The 27,874-nt window shown below is 40.7% G+C and overlaps 1 protein-coding gene across 4 annotated transcripts in view; it reads left to right on the plus strand.

Moving 5' to 3' along the window:
* VPS41 (VPS41 subunit of HOPS complex) overlaps nucleotides 1-27,874 on the plus strand; it is a 259,609-nt gene that overhangs the window by 103,764 nt on the left and 127,971 nt on the right. For all 4 annotated transcript variants that reach the window (XM_058179680.1, XM_058179681.1, XM_058179683.1 and 1 more), the window contains 3 exons: nucleotides 15,725-15,799; nucleotides 18,217-18,279; nucleotides 23,360-23,425. In XM_058179680.1, coding sequence (XP_058035663.1) covers nucleotides 15,725-15,799; nucleotides 18,217-18,279; nucleotides 23,360-23,425 — 204 coding nt within the window. The remainder of the gene's footprint in view (nucleotides 1-15,724; nucleotides 15,800-18,216; nucleotides 18,280-23,359; nucleotides 23,426-27,874) is intronic.

Raw genomic sequence — 27,874 nt, forward strand, 5'->3', positions numbered from 1 at the left:
CAGAACTATCGCCAAAACTGAACACTTTAACAACAGAATAATCAGAGAAGCCATTGAGATAGAAAAACGCCCACACAGCATGAACAAACGAGATGATACCTCCCGCCTACCAGCCATTTGAAACCCGCCTTATTGACAAACGAGTCCCTAACACGAGGAATGACACCAGACCCACACTCACGAGGTCCACACAGGATGTCACCACCGCACATCCACCCAGAAAGCAGACCCAAACCCACACTGATCATGAAGCACGACCAAGGACCAGAAGCCAGACCGCAGCTGCAACATTAGCCATTTCAAACCCCTCCAATCCATACATGCAGCAGACTGACACCCACTATGAAGATGTAGCACGACCACAAAGCCAAACAACAGCTATGCAGCTCACCAGCTCAAATCCCCCTGCAGCACAGACTAGACTGAGCACAACCCAGCCCCCCCCCACACCGCACACACCCCCAGCCAATCAAAGCACAAAAAACCCCCATCCAATCAGAGCACAGCCAAGCTCCCACCCAATCAGTTCAAACCCCCACTAGCAGTTAAAAGGAAGAAACAGCTGCGATCACACATTGCTCCCAGAAGCACGAAGCTGAAGCCTGAAGATGACGAATGAGACTTCGTCGAAACGTCGCCAAGACACTTCCAATTTTACACGGGAGAAAACCCGAACAACCAAAGACCTACATACAAACACCCGTGAAAACCTCAGAAAACAAATATATATATATATACACATACATATATACATATATACATACATACATACATACATACATACGTAATCAGGGGTGAAATCTGAAAATTTTCCCTACCGGTTCTGTTGGGTGGCTTAATTAGTGGGCGTGGCTTGGTGGTCAGATGACTGGGTGGGTGTGGCCAATAACAATAAATAATAAAAAAATAACAAAGTATACAAAACAATAACAGGTACCAAAAACCAACTTTCACACTTTACACACACATATCACAACACAACTGACTCACACACAATATAAAAGCAGCTACACCTCACCCAAAATGGCCCCTGCAACAAGCAGGAACCTCATACAGCCACAAAAAGCTTAAAAACCAACTTTCACACTTTACACACACAACACAACATAACACAACTGACTCACACACACACACAAAATGCCACATACAGCTTTGTGATATTTTGTGTGTTTGTGTAGTTAGAGTGAAACACTACAGAAACACACCAAATCTCAGAAAGATGCACAAATATTTTATTTTATTTTATTTTATTTATATTTTTAGATAAAATCAGTTAAATTTAAAACTTCCCTTTAAATTTAGATATAGCAATTTAAAGTTAATTAAATCTAAAAAACAATAAAACTCTTAAAAAACCCAATTAACTATTTTTTTAAAGCTCCCCCCACAGTTACTTACCCCATTCAAGGGACAAGGCAGGCAGATTCAGTTGCTCACTGATGAGATGGATTGCAGGAAGGCAGATTCAGTTGCTAGCTGATGCAATTGATTGCAGCAGCCGAAGCAAAGCAAGGCAGGAGCGAGCCCGAAAGAAGCAGCAAGTAGGCAAGTGGGGATTGGGCGATTGGGTGGGCCTTGGCGGGTGGGTGGGCAGGGATTTTTGCTACCGGTTCTCTGAACTACCTGCCCCTATCGCTACTGGATCACATGATCTGGTCTGAATCAGGAGCATTTCACCCCTGCTTGAGTTGTATGAGTTTTCATTACTATATCCTGATAAGATATTTTAATAATTTTATTTTATTCAGAACATTAAAATAAAAAAAGGGGGAGAATATAAAAGCAAGGCAAAGTTAGACAAGAGAAAAAAATAGATGTGCATGAAAAGAAAAAAAACAAACATAACATAGATTGATTGATTGTCTCCCCAGTTGAATACTGATAAATATATTTCAAGAATAATAGTTTTCCTCCCTTGTGAAATATGCCCACAGTTTATCATCTTCTACAATTGTTTACCCACCAATTTTATCTGACATCTACTATATAGAAAAAAAGCATAGTTAAACCTACCAAATAAATTAAATTGCAAAGCCTTCTGTTAATAATCTATTGTATTTCATATGCAAAAAGTCCACAACAGTTTCTAATCTAGTATAAACTACCACAATCTTTGTCTCTGCTACTTCCAGGACCAAATATCCTTGACTGATTTTTAATAATCAAGTTTTTTCTTTAACTGGAATCCTTTTCAACAATTGAATCTCATTCCCCAAAATTGTAAGTCTCTGCAGAATTTGTTGTTTTTAAAAAAAACATACAGGTTGAAATGTAACACCTTTTAACAATTGCTTTCCAATTAGATATAATAAATCCATTCCCAAATCTCCCTCAGTCTTCTTAAGAAAGTTCAGTTCATCATTCATCAAATGTTCTGTTAACTTGAGTTTTTAAAATCCATGTCCTTTTCAGCCTTCTCCAACAAGTTTCCTTCAAATTTGTCAGCAACAAATTAGATTTCAATCCATCTGGTTGTAAGTCTGGTTTAACTGCTGTTACTTAAACCTGAGTATCGTCTTTGGGTTGATCTAAAATTATTGATATTTTATCAAACTTTTATCTAAGTTTTCAATTTCAACTTGTAGGTTAAAAGCATTTTTTTCAAAAGCTTCCCAAAGAGTTTTATCTTTAAATTGATGCATTGTTTGCATTTTTTTACATAGTGCAAGACTGTTTTTAATTTAACTTTTACTACCAAGCACAAACAGTTTCTCTTAAGGACAGGGGAATTTGATGTACCATAACAAAATAATTTCAGAGAATGTTGAGATAATATTTCTCATAATGAAAATGAATGGGGAAAAAGGGAAATTTCCATCAAAGGTTAAAAAAGTAGGGGCCTTTAAAAATTAACAGAATGCAAAATCCCTATAGTGAAAATGCAATGTAAATGTAAATCAAATCAGATCATCATTTTCTCTACTCAGGAAATCATTGTCGGCTTCCATATGGAGACAGCAAAACTGATTTTCAGCAGCAGAGCAAAGCAATTTAAAAAACTGCAAAAAAATTATGCTAAATCCAGCATGAGGTTAGAATAAATTAGCATTCAGCCAGTTGATTAACATATAAAAATAAGAATAAAAATAGAACAAAAAAGAATAAAAAAGAATAAAAAAGGAAACTTCAAATTGTGCAATTAAATCAACTTGTGCTCAAAACAAACAGCTGAAGGAAAAAATGGAGATCTGAGTCTCGATGCTTCTACTGAAAATTGCCACCATTAATATTCCTCTTCCCAGGTAGTTCATAGAGGGTCATTTTGGGTCATTACTAATTGCTCCCTTTCAATTCTGGATAAATTTAGTTATCCTTATTTGGATGTCTGTGGTTTCATTGGATCCTGTGTCCTTATTCTTTCATAATGCATCTAATGCATCTAAAAATCTCAGTGTCTGTTCCCTGCTTTACTTTGAAACCTAAATCTTCACTGATACCATTTCACATTCTTATGTGCAAAAGCTTTGTTCCTACCATATTTAGTTAAATATAGTGGAGTTGTGAAATATATTGGAAGTTGTGGAAGTTTGCATGAGTTTTTATTTGTCAAAATATGCAGTATTAGTTAATAAATTGATCTAGTTTGGATACAGATCTGATTTTTTTCCTCTCCTTTTTAATCTTCATGGAGATGGAAGACACTTGTTTCCATTTTAAATTCATTGTTCTAGTTAAACTGGGAGAAATTGTGGTTGGTTAAAATAATCCAGAGGTATAGTCAAAATGCACTTGGGACTTCCATTGTTGGCTAGTAGATTTAAAGATAAAATTTAAAGTGTGATTTTATCTTACTATGTTTTCCCAAAAATAAGACCCAGTCTTATATTTTTGGGCTCTCAAATAAGCACCTAGGGCTTATTTTTGGGAAAACACAATTTCAAGGTGATCAGCCCAGCTGGGTACCCTGTCCCTGGCACACGCACAAGAGACAGCAAGCGCACGGGGACCGACTGTATCCGATATCAGCTACAGCCTGCTGGTCCCTCGGTCTGCACATTCTGGGGCTGCGCAGCCCACGCAGCGCAGGTAAGATATCCGGATGAGCTGCAGGAAAGCTAAATGTTGGTGGGCCGGAGCAGGTGGCTGGCGGTGGAATGTTTGTCTTTGCACGGTGGCACTGGTAGAAGACAGAGGCAGAGGCATGGGGCGGAAGCAGGTGAACCCGACGCGCTGCACTACAGGCAAGCCAAGAGACGCGAAGACGAGTCTCCTTCAGCTGCCTACCTGGTCCGGCCCACCAACTCAGTTTTTGGTTTTACAGAAGCAAGTTCTTCAAGGGGCTGTTTTTAATTGCTAATAGTTCTGTAGGAATTGTTTATCTTGCTTAGAAGTTAATATTATTGTGATTGTATGTATGTATATTGTATGTTACTGAGGGTTTTAAGGGTACTGAGGATAAAATTCTAAGAAGAATAAATATGAAAATTCATAAATAAACACAGTGTAACTATTTTAGTGTGCCAGATGAGCACACTAATTGACTGATATCACATTTCTTCGCACATTGAATAAACCTTGTCTTAAAGATACAGAATCCAAGCTCTATAGAGAAAAACTGTATTGTACAGCCAAATATATATCCTAACAGGATTGCTTTAAGCAAATTTATTGGGATGTATAGCACATTGTGCAAAACTCATACTGGCACCAATTTATTTTTAAGAAGACTTGAAAAAATAATACTCGGAGTATAAAATAAGTCTGAAGACCTTGGTTACTAGCCACGGCTAAAAAGTATAAATTGTACAGGAAACTTTTTTAAATGTTTAGTTTTCTGACTCACTAATATTGCTTCTCCCCTGGAATTGGAGTTTACTCTAGACTAAATGGATGTTATTAATCTTCCCTTCCATCCATTGAGATGCAGCAGTGAAAGAATCAATTATTTATTCGTTATCAGAAGAGTTTTACAGATTATACATTAGCAGATTGATTTTTCAGGTTCACTGTTCAGGGACTGAACTTATAAGGTGAGATGCTGATGAGCATCAAGGGAGGAGAAGTTGCCATACAGTTAAAAGGGATTCTTTGGCCATGAATTTATCTGTAATTGAAAAGCTGACATAATCCATACTAAGTATATTTATTTCAAGCATTTTACATTAGGTAATTGATTGTCACAAGGATGTATTTTGTAAATGGCAGACTTTCTTCAAATAAAGTTACTCAGCAGTCTTCTGCCAAAAGAACTTCAAATTTTTCCTAAACTTTTCTTTTTCTTATTAAAGTTAAATATTTGTTCTAATAATGTCAGCTTAGCATTATTGATTTTTTTTGAACAGTCAAACTTACTTATATTGTCCAGAATTCCAAACAGGCCTGCATGAGAAATAACTTTGCAACTAGTAGTGATTCAGTGGAAGATGCTAGTTCCTACTTGACACAGATATTCGTCATGAATCCTGATATTAGTCTGTGGCTTAATTACCAGGAGCCATTTCAATTATTTGCCATTCCTTAATATTAAGCCATATGTAATATGTGTGACAATACAGCATATACCTGTGAGGGCGAAACTATTATTATTATTATTATTATTATTTATTAAATTTTTATACCGCCCTTCTCCCGAAGGACTCAGGGTGGTGTACAGCCAGAAATAAAATTTACAAGATATGTACAATTAAAACAAATTAAAACATAGCAAAATTACAAAAACGGCTAATAATTAAAATTAAAATTTAAAATATTTAAGAATATTAATAAAACCCCAATTTAAAATCAAACTATTATGCCAGTCCCACTTGAGTAAATATGTATGTTTTTAGCTCACGACGGAAGGTCCGAAGATCAGGCACTTGACGTAGGCCAGGGGGGAGTTCATTCCAGAGCGTCGATGCTCCCACAGAGAAGGCCCTACCCCTGGGGGCCGCCAGCCGACACTGTTTGGCGGACGGCACCCTGAGGAGACCCTCTCTCTGAGAGCGTACGGGTCGGTGGGAGGCATAGCGTAACAGCAGGCGGTCTCGTAAGTACCCGGGTCCTAAGCCATGGAGCGCTTTAAAGGTGGTAACCAAAATCTTGAAGCGCACCTGAAAGACCACAGGAAGCCAGTGCAGACTACGGAGCAGTGGTGTTACGTGGGAGCCATGAGCGGCTCCCATTACTACTCGCGCAGCCGCATTCTGGACTAACTGCAGCCTCCGGGTGCACCTCAAGGGCAGCCCCATGTAGAGAGCATTGCAGTAATCCAACCGAGACGTAACCAGAGCGTGAGTGACTGTGCATAAGGCATCCCGGTCAAGGAAGGGACGCAACTGGCGGACCAAGCGGACTTGGTAAAAGGCCCTCCTGGAGACGGCCGCCAGATGTTCATCAAAGGACAGCCGTCCATCCAGGAGGACGCCCAAGTTGCGAACTACCTCCTTTGGGGCCACTAACTCGCCCCCAACAGTCAGCTGCGAATGCAGCTGGCTGTACCGGGGTGCCGGCATCCACAGCCACTCCATCTTGGAGGGATTGAGCTTGAGTCTGTTTCTCCCCATCCAGACCCGTACAGCTTCCAGGCACCGGGACAGCACTTCAACCGCTTCGTTGGGGTGGTCCGGGGTGGAAAAGTACAGCTGAGTATCATCAGCGTACAGATGATAACTCACCCCGAAACCACTGATGACCTCACCCAGCGGCTTCATATAGATGTTGAACAGGGTAGGCGAGAGAATCGACCCCTGAGGTACCCCACAAGTGAGAAGCCTCGCGGACGACCTCTGCCCCCTGTCAACACCGTCTGCGACCGGTCGGAGAGATAGGAGGAGAACCACCGATAAACGGTGCCTCCCACTCCCAATCCCTCCAACCGGCGCAGCAGGATACCATGGTCGATGGTATCAAAAGCCGCTGAGAGATCTAATAGGACCAAGTCAGAGGAACTACCCCTGTCCCTGGCCCTCCAGAGGTCATCCACCAACGCGACCAAAGCCGTCTCCGTGCTGTAACCGGGTCGGAAGCCGGACTGGAACGGGTCTAGATAGACAGTTTCCTCCAGGTGCCGGGGGAGCTGCCACGCAACCACACTCTCTACAACCTTCGCCACAAAGCGAAGGTTGGAGACTGGACGGTAGTTTCCCAAAATAGCTGGGTCCAGGGAAGGCTTCTTCAGGAGAGGTCTCACCACCGCCTCTTTCAAGGCGGCGGGGAAAACCCCTTCAACCAAAGAAGCATTTATAATCCCCTGGAGCCAGCCTCGTGTCACTTCCTGAGCAGCCAGCACTAGCCAGGAAGGACACGGGTCCAGTAAACATGTAGTTGCATGTAACCTCCCCAGCAACCTGTCCACGTCCTCGAGAGCCACAGAATCAAACTCATCCCAAATAACCTCAACAAGACGTGTCTCCGCCATCTCGGTTGGATCATCGCAATCTTGGTCCAAGCTATCCCGAAGCTGAACGATTTTATCATATAGATAACCGTTAAACTCCTCAGCCCGTCCCTGTAGGGGGTCATCCCGTCCCTCCTGATGAAGGAGGGAATGGGTCACCCGAAACAGGGCGGGCTCAGGTCTGGCACGCATGCGTGCGCTGGCCAGCTTATTTTTGGGCCTTCTGGGCCCACCAGAAGTAGGGAAACAGGCTATTTCCTGCCTCTGGAGGGCCTGGGGAGTGGTGGGGAAGGCCCGTTTTTTTCTCCAGAGCCTCTCTATGAGTTTGGGTAGGGCAAAAATGGCCTCCCCCCCCGAGGCCCTCCAGAGGCCAGAAACAGCCCATTTCCCAACTTCTGGTTGGACAGGAAGTGATGTTTTTGCTGTCCCCAGCGTCCAGAGCCTCTCTAGGATGTGGGGTGCATAAAATTATGGGTGTGGGAACACACGCAACGCCCCCCCAACTCCCCCATCCTGGCATATACCATACTGCAACAAAATCCTCATTTTTTAAGAAAAACTGCTGTTGGTTGGTGTGAAATCAGTCTATTGATGTACATGTAAGTTCCTTCCGTTTATCAGTCTTTTTTCATAGATCTGCTCTTGTGAACTGTCTGCTTTTGTACAGATCTACAGATAGATCTGCTCTTGCAAAAACCTTTTTGTTCTCTTTTTAGAATTAAAGTGATTATCTGATTGTTGGAAGTTACTATTTTATTTATATTCTGCCCTTTTAATAGTACTTCAGTGATAATGCAATAAAATATTGCCCCAAAGCGTGGCTATATCAGAATATTTTAACTATTCTTTAAATATTTTTACTGTTCTATCCTCACTACACATTAGTGTGTGGCAGCTCAACATGCAGCTAAACCCACCTATCCTCCAATAAAACAGACCGTGTGCTTAGATCTGAATGCTTTATTGAAAGAACAGGATATGGGGAAAGTGGGGAAAGTGGGGAAAATATGGATAAAATGAGAACCTTATACAAGATAGTATTGAGTTACTGCTGAACATAACAATTAATAAATACAAGCAATTTAAATCTCACCAGCGATGCTCTATATATGGGATGGGTTTGTCCTTGGATAACCATGTGCCACAGATGGATTCTTCTTCGCGCTTCTGCATTCTCCAAATGCTAAAGGAAATGGAGTCTGGCTTCCCAGCATGCACTTGTTTTGAGAGTGTGGGCTAATGGGTAAATGGGTGGGGTCAGCTTCAAACAATATACCTGGTATTTGTCTCTGGCCACTAGATGGGGCTAGAGAGCAACAACAATATATAAAAGTAATATGCTGGGGCATGACACCTACTTTTTTAAGTTCTAAAAAAGAGAGAACCAACTGTTTTTTCAGAAGGGTATACCCCATCTCAGCTTAGCTACTGGAAGCCTTATTCCAATGAAATACGATCAGAAATCATGGAGGAGGTAATAAATGTAAAATGGGGACAGATAATAAAGGGAAGAGAAGATAGTATTTCAGACAGTGAGTTCTGAAGCTATTAGTTTTTGTTACCTGAATAGTTGCAGGTACCTCTACAGGGCAACAAAACTGTTCTAGAAATTTGGGCGATAGTAAAATCCATATTAGTCTGATAACAATTTTGAGAAAGATAGTATATTATGATCTTCTGGTCTACTATTTCCCTAGCAGAAAAGTTTGATAAAGTGATTCTCCCTATATTGTTTTTTTCCATTTAGCTAACCTTTTAAATATTAGAATATTGTAGATATTTGTTAAATGGTATAGATCAGAACATAAATTATTATATGGAGATAACAACATTGATAAATGAGCCAAAATTAACTATTTGTTGGTTAATTGGTCTTAGTTGAAAAAAATGTAAGAACCAAAATGTAATCTTGGCATATTAAAACCATTAAGGTCAGACATTGCTTAGCTATAGGAAAAACTTTATGGAATAGGACAATCTTTATTAATGAAGTATTAGATGAGACAGGCTTACCACACAAATACTTTAACAAAAATTAAAAGTGTGACTATTTTATCTTGCAAAGGGTTCCCAATTGATGTACAACAAGTTATCACTGATGTAAATGGGTTTTTATTTAATTTTATGTAGTAAAATATCAGGAACTGCAATAGTTGTTAATATTTATGAACCTAAATGTCAGCCTCCACTCCAATCTTCACTTCTATTTGTGCATTTTATATTTAGTAGTTAGAGTGCAATGTTATTAAGTTTAGTGTAGAATAGCTCATGGACTTAAGGTGTATTACTATCCTATACAGGAAAGGAGAAGAGGGCCCTTTAAGAGTGTCATCTGACATAAAAAGGGGGAGGGTGAGAAAAGGTTTGAAATCAACATGAAGACCAGATGCGCGGGCTTTTCAACGAAAACTGCATTCCTGACATGCCAAGCAGCTGGAGACCTTCGGAAGAAGTTTACCACGGGGGCCGAGAGGGAGCTGGCATTGGCCCAGCCCTGCCTGACCTCTTGTGGGTAGGAGGGACTAATGAGGGGATATGGGATTTTGGCCCCCTTCTATGAGAATTGGTATAGGAGGTTTAATACGCAATGGGGATGTGTGTTCTGGTTTTAGTAAGCTAACATGGAAGATGGGGTGAATTCTCCTCAGTTTTTTCGGCAATTCTGGTTGTAGAGTCACTGGGTTGATGATTTTCACTATGGGGAAAGGTCCCACATATTTGGGTCCCAGTTTCTTAGATTTCTGAGTGGTTTGTAAGTATTTGGTGGAGAGATAAACCTTATCTCCAACTTGGTATTTGTTTTCAGGAGACCATTTTTTTATCAGCTTGTTTTTTGTGTGCACGGTGTGTGTCATCAATAGCTTTGCGAGTTATTTTCCATGTGCTTTGTATTTGATCTATCCATTCTGATAACGATGAAATTGTGGTTTTTCCCTCTGGAAGTTCTGAGATGGGGACAAAGTCTTGGCCAGAAACTATTTTAAAGGGCGTGAACCCTGTTCTACTATGAACTGAGTTATTGTAGGCTACTTCAGCAAACGGCAGTAGATCTACCCAATTATCCTGTTGATAATTAATGTAACATCTTAGATATTGCTCAAGTACCAAGTTTGAACGTTCACAAGATCCGTTAGTTTGGGGATGATGGGCGGAGCTTAATCCTTGAGAGAAGCCTGTTAGTCGTAGAAATTCTTTCCAAAATTGGGAAGTGAATTGCACTCCCCGGTCTGAGATTATGTGTTCAGGAACTCCATGTAGTCTGTAAATGTGTTGCACAAACAATTTTGCCAAAGTTTTTGAAGTAGATATTTTTGAGCATGGGATGAAATGTACTTGTTTGGAGAACAAGTCAGTCACTACCCAAATAACAGTGTTGCCCCCACTTTTTTTTTATTTACATTTATATCCCGCCCTTCTCCGAAGACTCAGGGCGGCTTACAGTGTATAAGGCAATAGTCTCATTCTATTTGTATATTTACAAAGTCAACTTATTGCCCCCCCCAACAATCTGGGTCCTCATTTTACCTACCTTATAAAGGATGGAAGGCTGAGTCAACCTTGGGCCGGGCTTGAACCTGCAGTAATTGCAGGCTGCTGTGTTTTAATAACAGGCTTCTTACAGCCTGAGCTACCACGGCCCGTAATTCTACTATGAAGTCCATAGATATTTCTTTCCATGGAGCTCCTGGTTGACCTACTGTTTGAAGCAAACCTGGAGGTTTCCCAGGTGGTCTTTTAGCAGCTGCACAGCCGGAACAACTTGCTATATAAGATTCAATGTCCTTTTTAAGTCCTGGCCACCAAAATTGTCTTTTGAGGAGGTGTAATGTTTTCACAAACCCAAAATGTCCCGCCATTTCATTTTAGTATCATGGCATCGTTGGAGTATGGTTTCTCTGAGTGATGTAGGAACATATAGCTTTGCCCCAACCCAAGCTAGTCCATCACACAGCGTGCATTCATGTGAATGAGCCAGGAACCAGTCGTCTGTGTTTAAGGCCTCTTTTAATAACTTAGTTAATTCATCTGGTAGTGATGTCTCGGTTTTAGTATGGCTTCGGGTTATAGCAGGAGCCGCTAATTGTTGAATGGGGAGTATTGGGCGTACCACCTCGGAACAAGCACTATTGTATTGGGGCAGTCATGAAAGAGCATCTGCCAAAAAGTTCTTCCCTCCAGGAATATAATGTAAAGCAAAGTTAAAACGGTTAAAATATTGAGCCCAGCGTGATTGTTTAGGCGAAAGTCTTCTGGAGTTTTTAGGGCTTCCAGGTTTTTGTGATCAGTCCAAACCTCGAAAGGGTGGTTAGATCCGTCTAAGAATTGTCTCCATGTGCGAAGAGCCTAGTGAACCGCGAAAGCTTCTTTTTCCCAAATAGCCCATCTCCTTTCAGTTTCAGTCAATTTCTGGGAAGTGAAAGTACAAGGTTGTAGTTTACCATCAGCATTGTTTTGGAGCAAAACGGCTCCGACTGCTACATCACTAGCGTCCGGTTGTACCACAAAAGGAAAATCCATGTTGGGGTGTTTTAAGGTGGGTTCAGCCGCAAACAGCTGTTTCAGCTTTTCAAAAGCTGCTTGGCATTCCATTGACCATTCAAGGGGTAATGAAGGTTTGGGTTTTGTATTTCCTTTAGTTTTTAGGAGGTTGGTGATAGGCAGAGCAATTTGAGCAAAGGAGGGGATGAATTGACAATAAAAATTCACAAATCCCAAAAAACTTTGCAGCTGTTTGAGCGTTCATGGGGGAGTCCATTCTAAGACAGCTTTCACCTTCTCTGGGTCCATTTCCAATCCGTCCGCCGAGATGCGGTATCCCAAATAGTCTTTTTTTGTCTGATTAAATTCACATTTGGATAACTTGGCATAGAGTTCTGGTGCTAATAATTTTTTGAGTACCATTCTTATTAGCTTTATGTGCTCGTCCATTGTTTCTGTGTAGATAAGAATGTCATCAAGGTAAACAAGGACCCCTTTAAACAAGTGTTGATGGAGTACTTCATTTATCAGTTTCATGAAAACCGCGGGAGCCCCCTGCTGTCCAAACGGAAGCTTGAAACTGAAAACAGCCCCCTGCTGTCCAGACGGAAGCTTGAAACTGAAAACAGCCAAGGGGACAGTAAAGCTGTTTTCCACTCATCCCCTTCCTTTATGCGAACTCTGTAGTAAGCCTCTCGTAAGTCTAATTTGGTGAAAAACTTCCCTTTCGCTAGATGGGCCAACATGTCCTTCATGAGTGGCATGGGGTATACGTTTTCGGTGCATATGGCATTTAGGTTTCTATAGTCCACTATGAGATGAAAAGAGCCATCTTTCTTTTCTCGGAACATCACCGGTGCTGCCACTCAAGGCCTAGCCTGCTAAATGAACCCACGCTCCAAATTTTTGTCTATGAATTTGCGTACCCAATTCTTTCTGGGTCATGGGGTAAGCTTTTGGTTTTGAGAGCTTCACCCCTGGGAGTATGTCTGTTGCACAGTCAGTTGGCCTATGGGGGAGTAGTACATCCGATGCCTTTTCACTAAAGACTTCTCGTAAGTCCCAGTATTCTTGGGAATCTTCTCCTCCCCCTCTATCCATTCCGTCATTGCCCCCATCAAGTCGTGGGGCATGGCAGGCTCCTCCCTAGTGTCCCTTTCCTCCACCTTTAGCACTCTAGAGTGAAAGCGTAAGAACCCCGTCTTCCAGTTAAAATGTGGGTTCCACTTCGGGAGCCATGACAGACCTAGCAGCAGAGGCTGGTCCATCCCCGGGGCTACTATAAATTTTAGGATCTCTCGATTGTCAAAGGGCCCCGTTTCCAACTCACCAGAAGGTCTTCATCGGATTCGGAAGTGGTTTCGCTTTCATCGTACGCGGTCAGAGTCCCACACTCCTCTTCAATGGGAGTGGCCTTCTTGTCAACACCTACTCCCCTCTTTGCCGGCTCTCGCGCCTTGGTAGTTGGTTTCACCGGTCCTTTTCCACCACTAGGGGTTTTCTTTGGCACCAGCTTCACTCGGCAGTCAGCCGCTTGGTGGCCTTCCTTTTCACATCTGAAGCATGCGGTGGATCATTGCCTCCCACTCTCAGAAGTAGGGGAGTCCTTTGGAGAACCTCTAGGGAAATGGGCGGGGTTTTGCCTCCCAGCGCGCTCAGCCCAACTGCAATCCTTTGCCAACTCGATTTCCATCTCCGCTGACAGGGTATACCAGCCATACAGTGTGATTGGAGAGGCCCGCGCCTGGCACAGTGCATACAGGTCCCCATTCAGGCCATCTTTGTAAATATCCAGAAGGGTCTGGAAGGGTCCTCTCATCAGGGGAACCAGTTCACTAAACTCCTGGTTGTAGTCAGCCACTGGTCTCCTCCCCTGTCTGATGGTTTTCATTCGGCCTTTGGCCTTCTGCTCTGCCAGGGGGTCCTCAAATCTCCTCCTCAGGGCGGCCATGAAGTGATCGTAGTTTTCCAGTAAAGGGGAGTGTCCCTTGTATAACGACACAAACCAGGCAGCCGCTTTTCCCGTTAGGTTTTGGGTCACGGCCCTAACCTGCGCTGCTTCCGACCAATATTCTTCCTCCCAGTCCATAATATGATTATTCACTAATGCCAGGAACAACCCTAACTCCTTGGCATCTCCATCGAATTTTCCAGACCGGGGGTGGTGGTGATTTTTGGCTTTTTCCTTCCTCTGCGCAGCCTCACTTGGCCAGCAGGTGGCACCTGTCCTTCATCAGACTCGGTTGCCTCTGGGAAAGGGGTTTCTGGCTCTTTTTCCTCCAAAACCTCTTCACGGTAGGACACTCCCCCAGCTGCTCCCCTGGCAGTTCCTTCATCTTCATCCCCCTCACCCCTCAGTGAGCTGCTTGCCTCTCTCTCACCTCTTGGTATAGACGTAACACCTCATCTAACTGGAGCTTATCTCTGATTTCCTGCTCTCGTTGCCAATCTGACAGCCTCTCTTTTTTCTTTCTTCTTGTAGTCACTCCAGAAGGAAGCTCTTCAGGGTCTGGCAGACTGTCCACCCCTAACGACCATTTGATCTTGGCTGGCTTCTCATAGAATTTTTCTTTTCGACCCCCCTCGGTATTTAAATTTAAATCCTGGTTGGTCGACATGGTGGTGGGATTCAACTAAATGTCAGACTGTCTCTGATTATATTTAGGAAAGAAAACACCTTGACTTCATTTGAAAATAAAGAAATTGATAGTTGAATCTGAGACAAATATGGCCAACATCCCATATCCCCTCATTAGTCCCTCCTACCCACAAGAGGTCAGGCAGGGCTGGGCCAATGCCAGCTCCCTCTTGGCCCCCGTGGTAAACTTCTTCCGAAGGTCTCCAGCTGCTTGGCATGTCAGGAATGCAGGTTTCGTTGAAAAGCCCGCGCATCTGGTCTTCATGTTGATTTCAAACCTTTTCTCACCCTCCCCCTTTTTATGTCAGATGACACTCTTAAAGGGCCCTCTTCTCCTTTCCTGTATAGGATAGTAATACACCTTAAGTCCATGAGCTATTCTACACTAAACTTAATAACATTGCACTCTAACTACTAAATATAAAATGCACAAATAGAAGTGAAGATTGGAGTGGAGGCTGACACTAATTTATATTCGGATATTAAGTTTTAAGTTTTATGAATGTTTCCAACACTTGAATGAGCATATTTATGATAAAATAGTAATAAGAGCAGATTTCAATGAAATATTGGATTCCCAAGCTTCATAGAAATTCACTGGCATGAAAAAACCCCAGTCATTTGTGAGGCAAAGAGTTAAGACTTATATGAATAATTTAATTTAATAGACCTCTCACATTTGATATATACATCTTAAAAAGGATACACATTTTGTTCTGGTGTGCATTTTATAATCTATTTCACCAAATGGCTATAAATGCAGACTAGTTGCCAAGCACCCAAAATGCAGTCATGTGTTCATAGGGGACGGCAGCTGTTGGAAATTCAAATCTGTGTCAAGTAGTCTTTTCAGGGTCTGAGCTAACTGACCAGTCATAAGGACTATGTGTAATAATGGGCAAGTTGGGTTACGGTTGCTGATCATTCCTCTAATGTGCAGAGTGCTAGAAGTACAGTGAATATATCATAATTAAATTATACTCAAGAATCCCTTGTAAGTAAGGGATACTTAGTAGATAGATTAAAATAGTGTTTTGTGAAGATAGAAAAGATTGATAACTATTGTATAGTAGGAATAGTAGACAAATCTTGTGGATACACATTTATGTGCTATCTTTTCTACAATTCTAATAAATTATTATATATAAATAATGGACAGTACTGAACTTGAGTTGAGGACATAGCAGGTAAGTTTTTATCTTGAACAGAAAGCTGAAACAATTTGCTTATTGTAGGTGATACTTCTTTCTTAATTTATTTTTTCTTTTCTGATTGTTAACTTTCAACAGAGTCCAGTCAAGATCAATCAGATTAGCCTTGATGAAAGTGGTGAGCACATGGGTGTGTGTTCTGAAGATGGCAAGGTACATCAAGAGCAAGTTTTTTTTTCCTCTTTATCTGTAAAGGTCCTTCAGTGTTATTTTTCCAGACCACTGGAAGATCTGTGTACAGTGAAATTCTATAATAACATTACCTTAGCGCATCTGCCTTACTACCAAACACACTTCAGAAAGCTCATCATTAAAGTCATATATATTTGGTTCAAATCTACTTTTGGAAAAGTAATTACAAAAAATGTCAATACTGTTACTGGTATTAAGCTGATTAACAGCTATGGCAGAGGCACATGTCACTGCAATTATTGCTGTGGTGCCAGTTATAGTTCACTGACTAGTCTGATGTTCCTGCAAGAATGTGTCTTAATGCTTCTTTGGTATAAATCCAGAAAATTGGATTCCTGTGTGCAAAATTTCTATGGACTGGTAGTTTTTCATCCATATATATTTTAAAACTTTTATGTTTGCTACTTCTGGAATATTTTGATAAGCAGTCACCATCTATCAGGCTTTATAGTCAGTGAACTATTACAGCATTAAAGAAATGTGAAATCAATAACACATGCACACACCCTGTTTCTTTTAAAAAATGTGGCACCCTCTGTCTCAATTGGGAACATGCATCATTTTTTTGCACAGCCAACAATTACCCATGTTTTTCAGGAACAAAGGGAGCTGTGACATTTTAGTGATTTTGAGGATTGATTTCTTCACTTATTAGAATGTCTTTATTTGTTTATTTTTAAGTGTGCAGCAACCTTGACTAATAGTAATTCAGGGTGATAAAACTCTGTTATAATCTATTCAGATGCCTTTCCAGGAAATAATATTGCTTGTATATTGCGTGCATTTGATACCACTCCTCAAGGTCTGAGTGATTGAAGTGGTCCAAACTTGTTTATTATTGAATTGTTTGACAGGTTCATATCAAATTAAACAACAAGCTTATTGTATCTAGCTAAACTTATTTTAACAGTATTAAGTTTCAGATTTAGGTACATTACATGTGTAGCCATAGACCATTGCAAAAACTTTACGTTGTATGAGCTGCAGTATAATCAAGCTAATTTTCACTTAGTAGTCATCATTTAAAAGAGAGAATTTTCATACATTTATTGTCATAACTTTGAATGTTTGACACAGAACTTTAAGCTGAAAAAAAGAGTACCACACATTAAGGGAAAAATGATCGGACAGCAAAACATTATTTTGTCCTCATCAGTTCCACCATAGAGAAAGCCCAAGATTCTGTGTATCTTTTGTTACATGAATGATAGAATGGATAATGTGGCAAGTAATAAGGCAGATCTAAATTAATATTATCTATTATGCCAAAGCAAAGTAGTATAGAACAGTCTACCAAGTACAAATGTGCATGTCTTCTGAAATGTGAATGAAAATGTCAAATCATGAACCTAACATTAGAACCATCATTAAAAAGGCACAACAAAGTATGTTCTTTCTGTGCCAACTCAGAAAGCTCAGACTGTCCCAGGAGCTGATATAGTTCTTCAGAGGAATTATTAAGTCTATCATTTGTACTTATAACTGTCCGTTTTGGTATAGCAACCAAACGGGACATAATACAGACTTCAACAAATAGTTGGGTGTGAAGAAAAAACTATTGCAATCAGCCTGCCTTCCATTGAGGACCTGTATACTGCTTGAGTCAGAAACAGGGCTGAGAAAATATCTAAAGAACCTTCACATCCTGTAAATAAACTTGTTTCAACTCCTCCCCTCAAAATGCTGCTACATTGTATGCCAAAACAACTAGACAAGAGACCGTTTTTTTCCTCATTCCTTCATTCTGTCGAATACTTAATTTCCACAGTTCTGTCTTATGTCTGAGTATATTATCCATTTAATACGGCTATATTAATTTTATCTTTCTCATCTGTTCTATTACTTCTCTGTTGGCATCATTATGATTATGATTATTATCTTTTGTTACTATGATTATTATTACTTTGTTGTTTTGGATGTACACTGAGAGCTTATGCACCAGAGACAAATTCATTGTGTATTTAATCACACTTGACCAATAAAATATTCTATTCTCTAACACAGCATCAGTAATTAAAATCCCACTAACTCATATACCTGAAGCAATAAAAGGGTTTTGGTATGACTATGAGGAAAGAGAGTAAAGATAGTAAAAATAGTGGTGCAGTCATTTTATTTTATCAGAAGCACCATGTCAAAAGAGGAAATTCCTCACATTATCTGGTTCGTGTAGTTTATAGCTTTAAAGGTACCATTGTTTAATATTTATAATAATAAATAATAAATAAATAACTTCAAATGGTTAAAATACTGCTGCCATTTGTTTTTTTGTTTTTTGTTTTTTTGAAGTATAATTGGATATATTTGATAATTCTTTTGACCTTTTTAATTAAATAACAGATAAATCAATACAATACTAAAAACATTATTTATTCCAGGTGCAGGTATTTGGATTATACACAGGAGAAGAATTCCATGAAACATTTGATTGTCCAATTAAAGTAAATAATTTATTTTATTTTAATTTATTCTTTATGTTATTATATTCTTCAATTTATTTAAATATTTTACTTTATTTTCAACAATATAGTACTTGTCAGGCCTGGAAGATATTTTTTGCATTGGGCTTTCAGGCCTGCCACATTTAGTGCTGTGGGAAAATGGAGCAGGAATGAAATATAGCCGTGATGGCGAACCTAAGGCACACATGGCACACAGCGCCCTCTCTGTGGGCATGCGAGCCATCACCCCAGTTCAGCTCTCCTGTGCATGGCACACATGTCCCCTGACCAGCTGGTCATCAGGTCTCTACCGTGCATATACGGGGGGCGGGGCATGTGTGGGGGGCTGTGTGTGCAAGGGGTGTGGGGGGTGTGGGGGCGCACATGCATAAGGGGGCAGGGCCCATGTATGGGGCCCATGAGTACATTGCATTTTGGGGCTTCGGGTGCACGCTTGTGCATTCACGTGGGCGTGCATGCACATTGGGCACTCAGTCCAGAAAAGGTTAGCCATCACTGATATATAGTCATAATAACATTCCTTTTTCAGAGAGTCAAGGACATCTTGCCCTGCACCTGGAGGGGTGTAACTGGGAGGCATCTCTAGTTGGGATGGTGCTTTGATTGGACCATGTGATGGACATGTGGGTGCTGGGCAGGAACTTGGACTTTCCTTTGGGTGGGGAAAACCTGGAAGCTTTCAGATTCAGTTTTCTCAGATGTGGCAATATGATATCTCTAATAAAATGAAACTTTGAGGAATTTCAAGCCTCGGAGTCTTCTTTTGTTGGGGATATTACTTGGAACCCTGACAGTACTGTTATGTAAAAATAGTTGTACGTATTCCGATAAGATAGGAATAACTAACAAACTACTCCTGACTTGATAAAATTAACAGTTACCTAATGATCTTTTGTGATTTATACTGTTTTATAGATATCCATCATCAGATCAATGTATGTTGTACTATGAGCCATGTTGCGTAGGGCACAATAGGATGGAATCCAGTTGTGGAACTAACAGTTCAGTTGGTTACCATCTTTCTTGGCCTTAGTACTGTTAGCCAGAATGATACTCTGCAAAGCTGGATGATACTAGGACAGGGGTGTCAAACTCAAGGCCCACAGGCCAGATTCAGCCTGCGATGTGGTTAGATCCGGCCAGCAGAGACACCCTGGAAACAGTGAAGGACTGGTTCGTGGTTACTCATCCCGGCCCAGACCAACTGGGTACTGATTTACAACCTGGTGGTGGCCATCTGGGCCAGAAAGTCAGCCTTAGATCTGCGGGGTCACCCTGGAGCCAGTGAGGGGCTGGCTCTGCCCCACACCCTGTGCTCATGGATAGGAGGCAGTGAATGTGCATTGGGCATGGCGTTCCTGAAGACTGTCTCCTCCCACTGGCTCACTGCATTCTGAGCATGTTCCTTTCAACCAGGACGCAAGACCCTGCATGCTCACCAACTCCTATGTGTATGCTATGGGGACGGGACCAGCTGGGTGGTCCCTTGCTGGTTTCAGGGTGGCCCTGCGGGTCTGATCTAAGTCCGGGTGCAGGAACCAATGCTGTCCATGGCCAGTGTGCTGCTTACTCACATGTACCGGCCTTACGGTTTGAGTACAGGAATAAAGCCTTCAACTCATGTCCAGCCTGCCGGAGTTTGCTGCTCCGGGGAGGAATGACACCCTGTTGTCCCATGGACCCTGCCTGCATGCAAATGGGGCATTTGCATGTCCCGTGGACCCCGCCCGCCTGCATGCAAATGGAGCATCTGCATGCAAATGAGGTACTTGGAAATGAGCTATTTTTGAGGGTAGTCCCATTGCTGCACTTCTGCTTTCTTCAGCTCAGACACAGCTGGGGCACCCAAGCTGGTGGCGGCAGGCGCCATTCAGCAGCCATGATCCCCTCTCCTCAGCCAGCCAGCTCTGCCTGACCTACTTCCCACCTGGCTGGCTGGCACAAACCCTCGCTGCTCTCCCCCTCCTCCCCACTTAAGCATCAGTGGGCTCTGTGGGACTCTCACTCCCCCGGTGCAGTAAGCTCCAGCAGACTGGATGGAGGGGCAGGCCCTGTTGCGCTGCTTGCTTGTTTGTGCCGGCCATCCCAACCCCCCAAATTCAACCACAACTCTAATGCGGCCCTCAACAAAATCGAGTTTGACATCCTGTAATAGGACAAAGAAAATTGGTAGGGTCAAAAGAAAGTAGTATCGATTTTAAGTTCAGACAGTTGATTTTAGTTAATATTACTGTATATAATTTTATATGAAATAATATTTGTTTTTTCTTTTTGAAGAAATAACAGCTATAGGTAGTCAGTTAAAGACAGCTGTTGAGATCAGAATTTCAGTTGCTAAGCTGCGCTGTTGTAAAGCACAATGTCATAGTTGTACCACTTGTCAACAGCATTTTTGGCAATTTCAATTGTCATCATTAAGCAAATCCTGGGATGTCGTTAAGTGAAACATTGCATCAATTTAGGACCTCTTTCTGGTTTCCCCATTGACCTTGCTATCAAATGCTAGTTATGAAGAACATAAAAGACAATTGTATGATTGGAGGTTGCTGTGACATTGTAATTGCACATCAAGTGCAAACGACACGACTGAAGAACTAGTTGCGGCCTGGGAACAGACCGCGGCTGGAGCTTTGGACTGTGTCGTGACTTTGCGGCCTCTGACCTGGCGTCGGTCTCAACCAGCTCCTTGGTTCTCCGAGGAGCTGAGGGAGATGAAACGTCGGAGAAGACGCCTAGAGAGTGTCTGGAGATCCAGCTGTTCTGAGGCTGACCGGACACTAGTTAGGTCCTATAGCAGGACCTACCTAGTGGCACTGAGGGATGTGAAACGTTCCTACGTTTCCTCCCTCATTGCGTCGGCAGATAACTGCCCGGCCGCCCTGTTTCGGGTGACCCACTCTCTCCTTCAACAGGAGGGGCGGGAGGACCCCCTACAAGGGCGTGCTGAGGAGTTTAACGGTTATCTATACGATAAAATCGTTCAGCTTCGGGACGGATTGGATCAAAATTGGGTAGATCCAGGCAAGGGTTCCGAGACCCGTCTTGTTGAGGTGGTTTGGGATGATTTTGATCCTGTGACTCCCAAGGACATGGACAGGTTGCTGGGTAGGCTGAATGCCACCACATGTTTACTGGATCCGTGCCCCTCCTGGTTAGTACTGGCTACTCAGGAGGTGACACGAGGCTGGCTCCGGGGGATTACAAATGCTTCTTTGCGGGAGGGGGTCTTTCCCGCTGCCTTGAAAGAGGCGGTGGTGAGACCTCTCCTCAAGAAGCCTTCCCTGGACCCAGCTGTTTTAGGGAATTACTGGCCAGTCTCCAATCTTCGCTTCACAGCGAAGGTTGTAGAGATTGTGGTGGCATGTCAGCTACCCCAGTACCTGGATGAAGTGGTCTATCTAGACCCGTTCCAGTCCAGCTTCCGGCCCGGATACAGTACGGAAACAGCCTTGATCGCACTGGTGGATGATCTCTGGAGGGCCAGGGATAAGGGTTACTCCTCTGCCCTGGTCCTATTAGACCTCTCAGCGGCTTTTGATACCATCGACCATGGTATCCTGCTGCGCCGGTTGGAGGGGTGGGGAGTGGGAGGCACCGTTTATCGGTGGTTCTCCTCCTACCTCTCTAACCGGACACAGACGGTGTTGACAGGGGGGCAGAGATCGACTCCAAGGTGCCTCATGTGTGGGGTGCCTCAGGGGTCGATTCTCTCACCCCTCCTGTTCAACATCCATATGAAGCCGCTGGGTGAGATCATCAGTGGCTTTGGGGTGAGATACCACTGTACGCTGATGATACTCAGTTGTACTTTTCCACCCCGGGCCACGCCAGTGAAGCTGTCGAAGTACTGTCCCGGTGTTTGGAAGCCGTACGGGTCTGGATGGGGAGGAACAGGCTCAAACTTAATCCCTCCAAGACGGAGTGGCTGTGGATGCCGGTACCTCAGTACAGTCAGCTGCAGATGCGGCTGTCTGTCGGGGGTGAGTCATTGGCCCCGATGGAGAAGGTACGCAACTTGGGCGTGCTCCTGGATGGTCGGTTGTCCTTTGAAGATCATTTGGCGACCGTCTCCAGGAGAGCTTTTTATCAGGTTCGCCTGATCCGCCAGTTGCATCCCTTCCTGGACCGGGATGCCTTATGCACGGTCACTCATGCTCTCGTAACTTCTCGCCTGGACTAATGCAATGCTCTCTACATGGGGCTCCCCTTGAAGAGCACCCGGAGACTTCAGCTAATCCAGAATGCGGCTGTGCGGGTTATTGAGGGAGCGGTTCGGAGCTCCCACGTAACACCTATCCTGCGTAGACTGCACTGGCTACCTGTTGTTTTCCGGGTGCGCTTCAAAGTATTGGTTACCACCTTTAAAGCCCTCCATGGCTTAGGACCGGGCTACTTACGGGACCGTCTACTGCCAGCCTCTATCTCCCATCGTCCGGTGCGTTCCCACAGAGAGGGACTCCTCAGGGTGCCGTCAGCCAAACAGTGTAGACTGGCGGCCCCCAGGGGGAGGGCCTTCTCTGTGGGGGCTCCGACCCTGTGGAACGAACTTTCACTCGGGCTTCGACAACTACCTGACCTTAGGACCTTTCGCCGTGAACTTAAAATCTATTTATTCCGTATGGCTGGACTAGCTTGATTTTACCTTTAAATTTTAATTGAATTTGATGGGTTTTTAAATTTTTGTAATTTTATGGGGTGTATTGTTATTTTAAATTTTTGGGCAAATTTAAATCAGTTTTTTAAGGGTTGTTTTAATTACTGTGTATGTTTATATTTTATCTGCCTGTTCACCGCCCTGAGTCCTTCGGGAGAAGGGCGGTATACAAATTAAAACATTATTATTATTATTATTATTATTATTATTATTATTATTATTATTATTATTATTATTATTATTATTAGTGCCCAGATCATAATTGCATGATTGACGGGATGCTGCAATAAGTGAAATTTTGAGGACTGGTCATAAGTACTACATGTTCAGCAACTCATTAAATAGGCACCACTGTATTCCTAGCATCACAATACAAATGTATTTTTTTTTCTCCATTATATTCAGATTGTTGCTGTTCACCCTCAGTTTGTGAGATCGCATTGTAAGCAGTTTGTAACAGGAGGAAACAAAGTAAGTTTTCTCATTTCATAAACTTTTAAAATTTATAGCAGAGTTCAGTTTAGCACAAATGAGATTTATGACAAAGACATTTGCTTAGAAATCTCAGGTTTCCTGATTATAACTTTAATGAGAGGCTTTTTAGAAGCTGTATATTAAATTCATATTATATATTGATTTCTGTTTCAGTGAATGTAAAACTGGGATTAATCTGTTGTATTTTTTGTTCAACTACTTCATATTTTGAAAAATAATTATTTTTAAACCAAATTAATATTATGCAATGGAAGATAGTTTTGCGTTTCCAAAAGCTGATAAAAGATTCCCCATTGAGTAAGTAAACTGTAACAAGCATGTAATCTAGCCATATTTATTACCATAGAACTGAATGTGATTTGTTTTTTGGCTGATGTACCTACAAGTGCATCCCATGTGGGATAAAGACAAATCAAGCTTAATATTTTCTTTTCTTCATACAGTATAGGGGTTTAATAGAAGATATGATGTCATGTGTGCTAAAATTTCATTATGCAAATGATGTAGGTTATTTATAGATAGTATACAATCTGGTTTGTTTTGTCTCTTATCATTCCAGATAATTCTCATATTCATATCTATTTGCATTCTTTGCTACAGGACCATATGTGGCATACATCTATTACTACCACAAAGATCTTATGATACTTTTAAAAATAACTAAAATTAGTTAATGCCACATATGTCCTTTAGTAAAGAATGCAAATATCAAGTAGGCCAAATTTTTCTGCTTATCAGTTCAATTTGGCATTTAGAATTCTTAATTATGAACATGTTGATTAGTCTATCCATTTGATATAAACCCAGATTGGGGGTGGCTGGCAATAAACATTTATACAAAGTTCATGGAGTTTAGTTATAAGAAACAAGTATTTTGTCATCTACAAGAGTTCATGCAATAACAAATGGACTCATATTTAAATGACATAAGATTCCTTGATTTTGTTGCAGAATGAGTATGTTTGAACTTCTGAAATATACATCACTAGAATATACAGTACACAAGGTGTATTTATTTATATATATATCTTGTGTACATGTATGTACACTGATTTTTTTTGTTTGGATTTGTTCAGTTATTACAGTGAAAGAGATAGCTCTATGCACGCAAAAGGATCCAGGTATCTACAACTCCTTCAACTGAAGTTGCTGCTCAAAGCTGTTCATGGAGGACTTTGAATACATATTAAAGCAAATAGGCCTCAGGCTCAGTGCTAAAGATTGCACCCTGGAAATATATATCATTTGTGTTTTGCTTTGATCTGAAGACAAATGGTTTGCAGCTTAGTGAAACTATTTGCTGTGTGGAATCAAGAAAGTCTTGTTGTGTGATCATGCAATCCTTAGTAAATGTCCAAATGAACATGCAGCTGTCAACCTGGTGGCAGATTCTTGAATATAAAAAAGTAATGTTGGATAGAACATACAAACAAATTTGCATTCTGAACTACATGTAGTGTTTCTTGCATGTATGACTTTGCTAGGCTATGATTCTTACTGATTCATACAAGGCCTTTTTCCAGTATAGATTATATGTTATTATCTTATGTATGTTTCTCATTTGTATTTTCCAAACCTAATTCCCTGGTCATTTTTTTTATAAATCTTCCCGTCTCCCTTTCATTTTACACAAATATTGAGGCGTATACATGAAAGATGCAAATATTATCACTGGACTAATTTAAAAAATAAATTATAATGTACAAATTATTAGAGATACTTAAATTACAAAAGCAAATTAATTAGTGATGGATATAGAAGTAGCCTTTCTAACAAAATTATTCTGATTTATTTATTATGATAATTACACAAAAGGAATAATCTATTGTTAATAAAGAATAAGGTTTTTTAGCTAGGAAATTTGTATGGATACAAAATTACTCTTTGAACTCTTTTAACTGGATTATTGCTTGGATAAGGCATAGCAAACTAAAACTGAATCAAGACAAGACTGAATGTATTGTTTTTGCTGATGACTGTCTTTTGAAAGGTTATTTTCCTATTCTGGGGAAAACCCTTATCCTGAACAAGCAGATTGACAGCTTGAGGTACTTCTGTATTCTGTCTGGTCTGTGAATGCTCAAATGAGCATAAGTGATGGATATCTTATTTCAGCTACTCATGATTTAATATTATCCATCTTACATAGGACAGATCTGGTATCATTAATCTTTATACTGATCACCATCAAAATAGATTATTGCAATGCAGTTTACACAAGGATGCCTTTGAAAGAAACCTAGAAATTGCACCAAATCATTGCTATTAAGCATTTATATACTTATTGAATTGAGACCATATGCTCTTTAGGTGGTGTACAAAATTGCAAGAAAAAAAAAGAAAAATGTAATCAATAAATACAAAATAATATAAAATACAATAAAAGTGCAATCAGAACTGAAATATTTATCATGTGGGTTCTCATCCTAATCTCAAGGCCTCAAGGTCTTAATTATCTTCCTAAAGGCCTTTTAGGTTGGAGCCAACCATCTGTCAGCAGGAAGATTGTTTCAGAAGGCAGGGACCATCTGCCTTCTGGGTCCCACAAGATAACATGCTTTATTGAAGGGACCTAGAATGTGCCTCCATCAGAGTGTTTGAGATGGGTAGATACCCTTAAGAATAATCAGTCTACCCATTAAGCCACTCCTATGGCATTTAGGACATTACAGGTAATTACAATACCTTGAATTACACCTAGAAATATATTGGGATCAGTGCAGCTTGTAAAGCACAGATGTTACAAGATCATAACAATAAATATTGATAACAGTCTGCACCACTGCACTGAACCTTTTGAATGGTCTTCAAGGGCATATATAGAATACTGCAGATAAGTTAGTTGTGAGTGACTGTGAACAGAGTCCCCCAGTCCACGAAGGTGCAGAACTGATGTACAGGTATATATGAGGAGAATTTTCCTCAATCTGTTACCATTCTATCAAGTTGTATTCAACTATCATAATTGATAGTTGTATTCTTCTATCATAATAGAAGTCTGAGATGAAGTAACAAAGGCAATCATAAAATTTGGAGTATGGTATTTTGCCCTTGACCACAATTCTACTACAGTGTTCTTTTATGTTATCAAGATCTTGGTATCATACAACAGAAATACACTCTATTTCTGACCAATGGCTAAAGGGCTGACTAACTGAACCATTCCTACTCTTTTCACACTATAATTAATAGTAAAAATTGAATGGAACACTTGGGCAGAAGATGGTAACATTACAATAATAATACTCTGTAAATAACAGGACATTACTAGCCAAAGAAAACTGTTGGAATTTTGTGACATAAAGAAAAAGACATATAGTGCTACTATAGGCCGTAACGTTCTACCTTTAAAAGATGGTCTAATCTTAAAAAATAACAGGGTGAAAGGCTTGCTAAATGACGGTGGAAAAGCTGAAGTAGAAGGTCTTCAGTTATCTCTCAAAGAGATGCCACATTTTTAACTTTCTAGCTTAAATGAATGTTGTACATAGCTATTTTAAGTATATTAAAAAATCTAAATAGCTAAAATTTTGAAAATGGAAAAAAAATGAGAACACATCAATTTTGAAATAATATGTTCATTGCTGTTTTTTAAATACCTTAAACTTTTGGGTAAAAATATATCTTATTTTAAAATAATATTTTTACAATTTAGAGAAGAAATAAGTATTGAAGAACATAGGCCTACATTTTGTTGAATGGCTGATAGCTTTCCACTGTCAATTTTTAATGAATATGATCATCTTTTTTGATGACTAAGAAATAGATATTGAAGAAGTGCATTTTTCCATTTTGTTGATGCTGTTCATCCCCTTAACTGTTCTAAGATTCTTTTTTCTGGAAGTTGTTTTACAGTAAAGTTAGTTTTTTTACTAATTTTACTAATCTTTTACTAATTATTGCTGGAGGGGGAGGTCTCTGGCATTTCCTGGGTGAAAAAAGGAATGACAAATGATCTAATGCAAATATAAAGGTTCTTTTAGTTGAGATTGTCTCCTAACGATCTTTTTAACATGTCTGCACAATTTACTTGCCAATAACATGGAAATGGTACATCACTCTAGCGTATTGTACCTGGACCTATACATGATATGTCTCATGGGCTTATAGAACTACAGGATGGAAAAATATATGAAGAATTTACATTATATGTAGCCTTTTTTATATTTACACACAGACATGCCAATTGATCGTAGACAAAAAGCAGAGGAATGTATGAAAAATGATACTGTATGAAATTAAAGAATCACTTCTACATTAGATTGTTAAATCTAGAATATAGGTGAAGCAGAAATGTTTTGAATAGTTGTTGGTATTTCAGGAATGGCGGTAGGATTTGTATTTTTGCTGTTAATCCTGCAAAATACTATATTGGTTTTTTTAAAAATTGCCTTGATTTTTAGTGTCAGCAAAAATCTCTTTCTC

The sequence above is a fragment of the Ahaetulla prasina genome, chromosome 4, assembly GCF_028640845.1.
Source record: "Ahaetulla prasina isolate Xishuangbanna chromosome 4, ASM2864084v1, whole genome shotgun sequence".
Taxonomy (NCBI): Eukaryota; Metazoa; Chordata; class Lepidosauria; order Squamata; family Colubridae; genus Ahaetulla; species Ahaetulla prasina.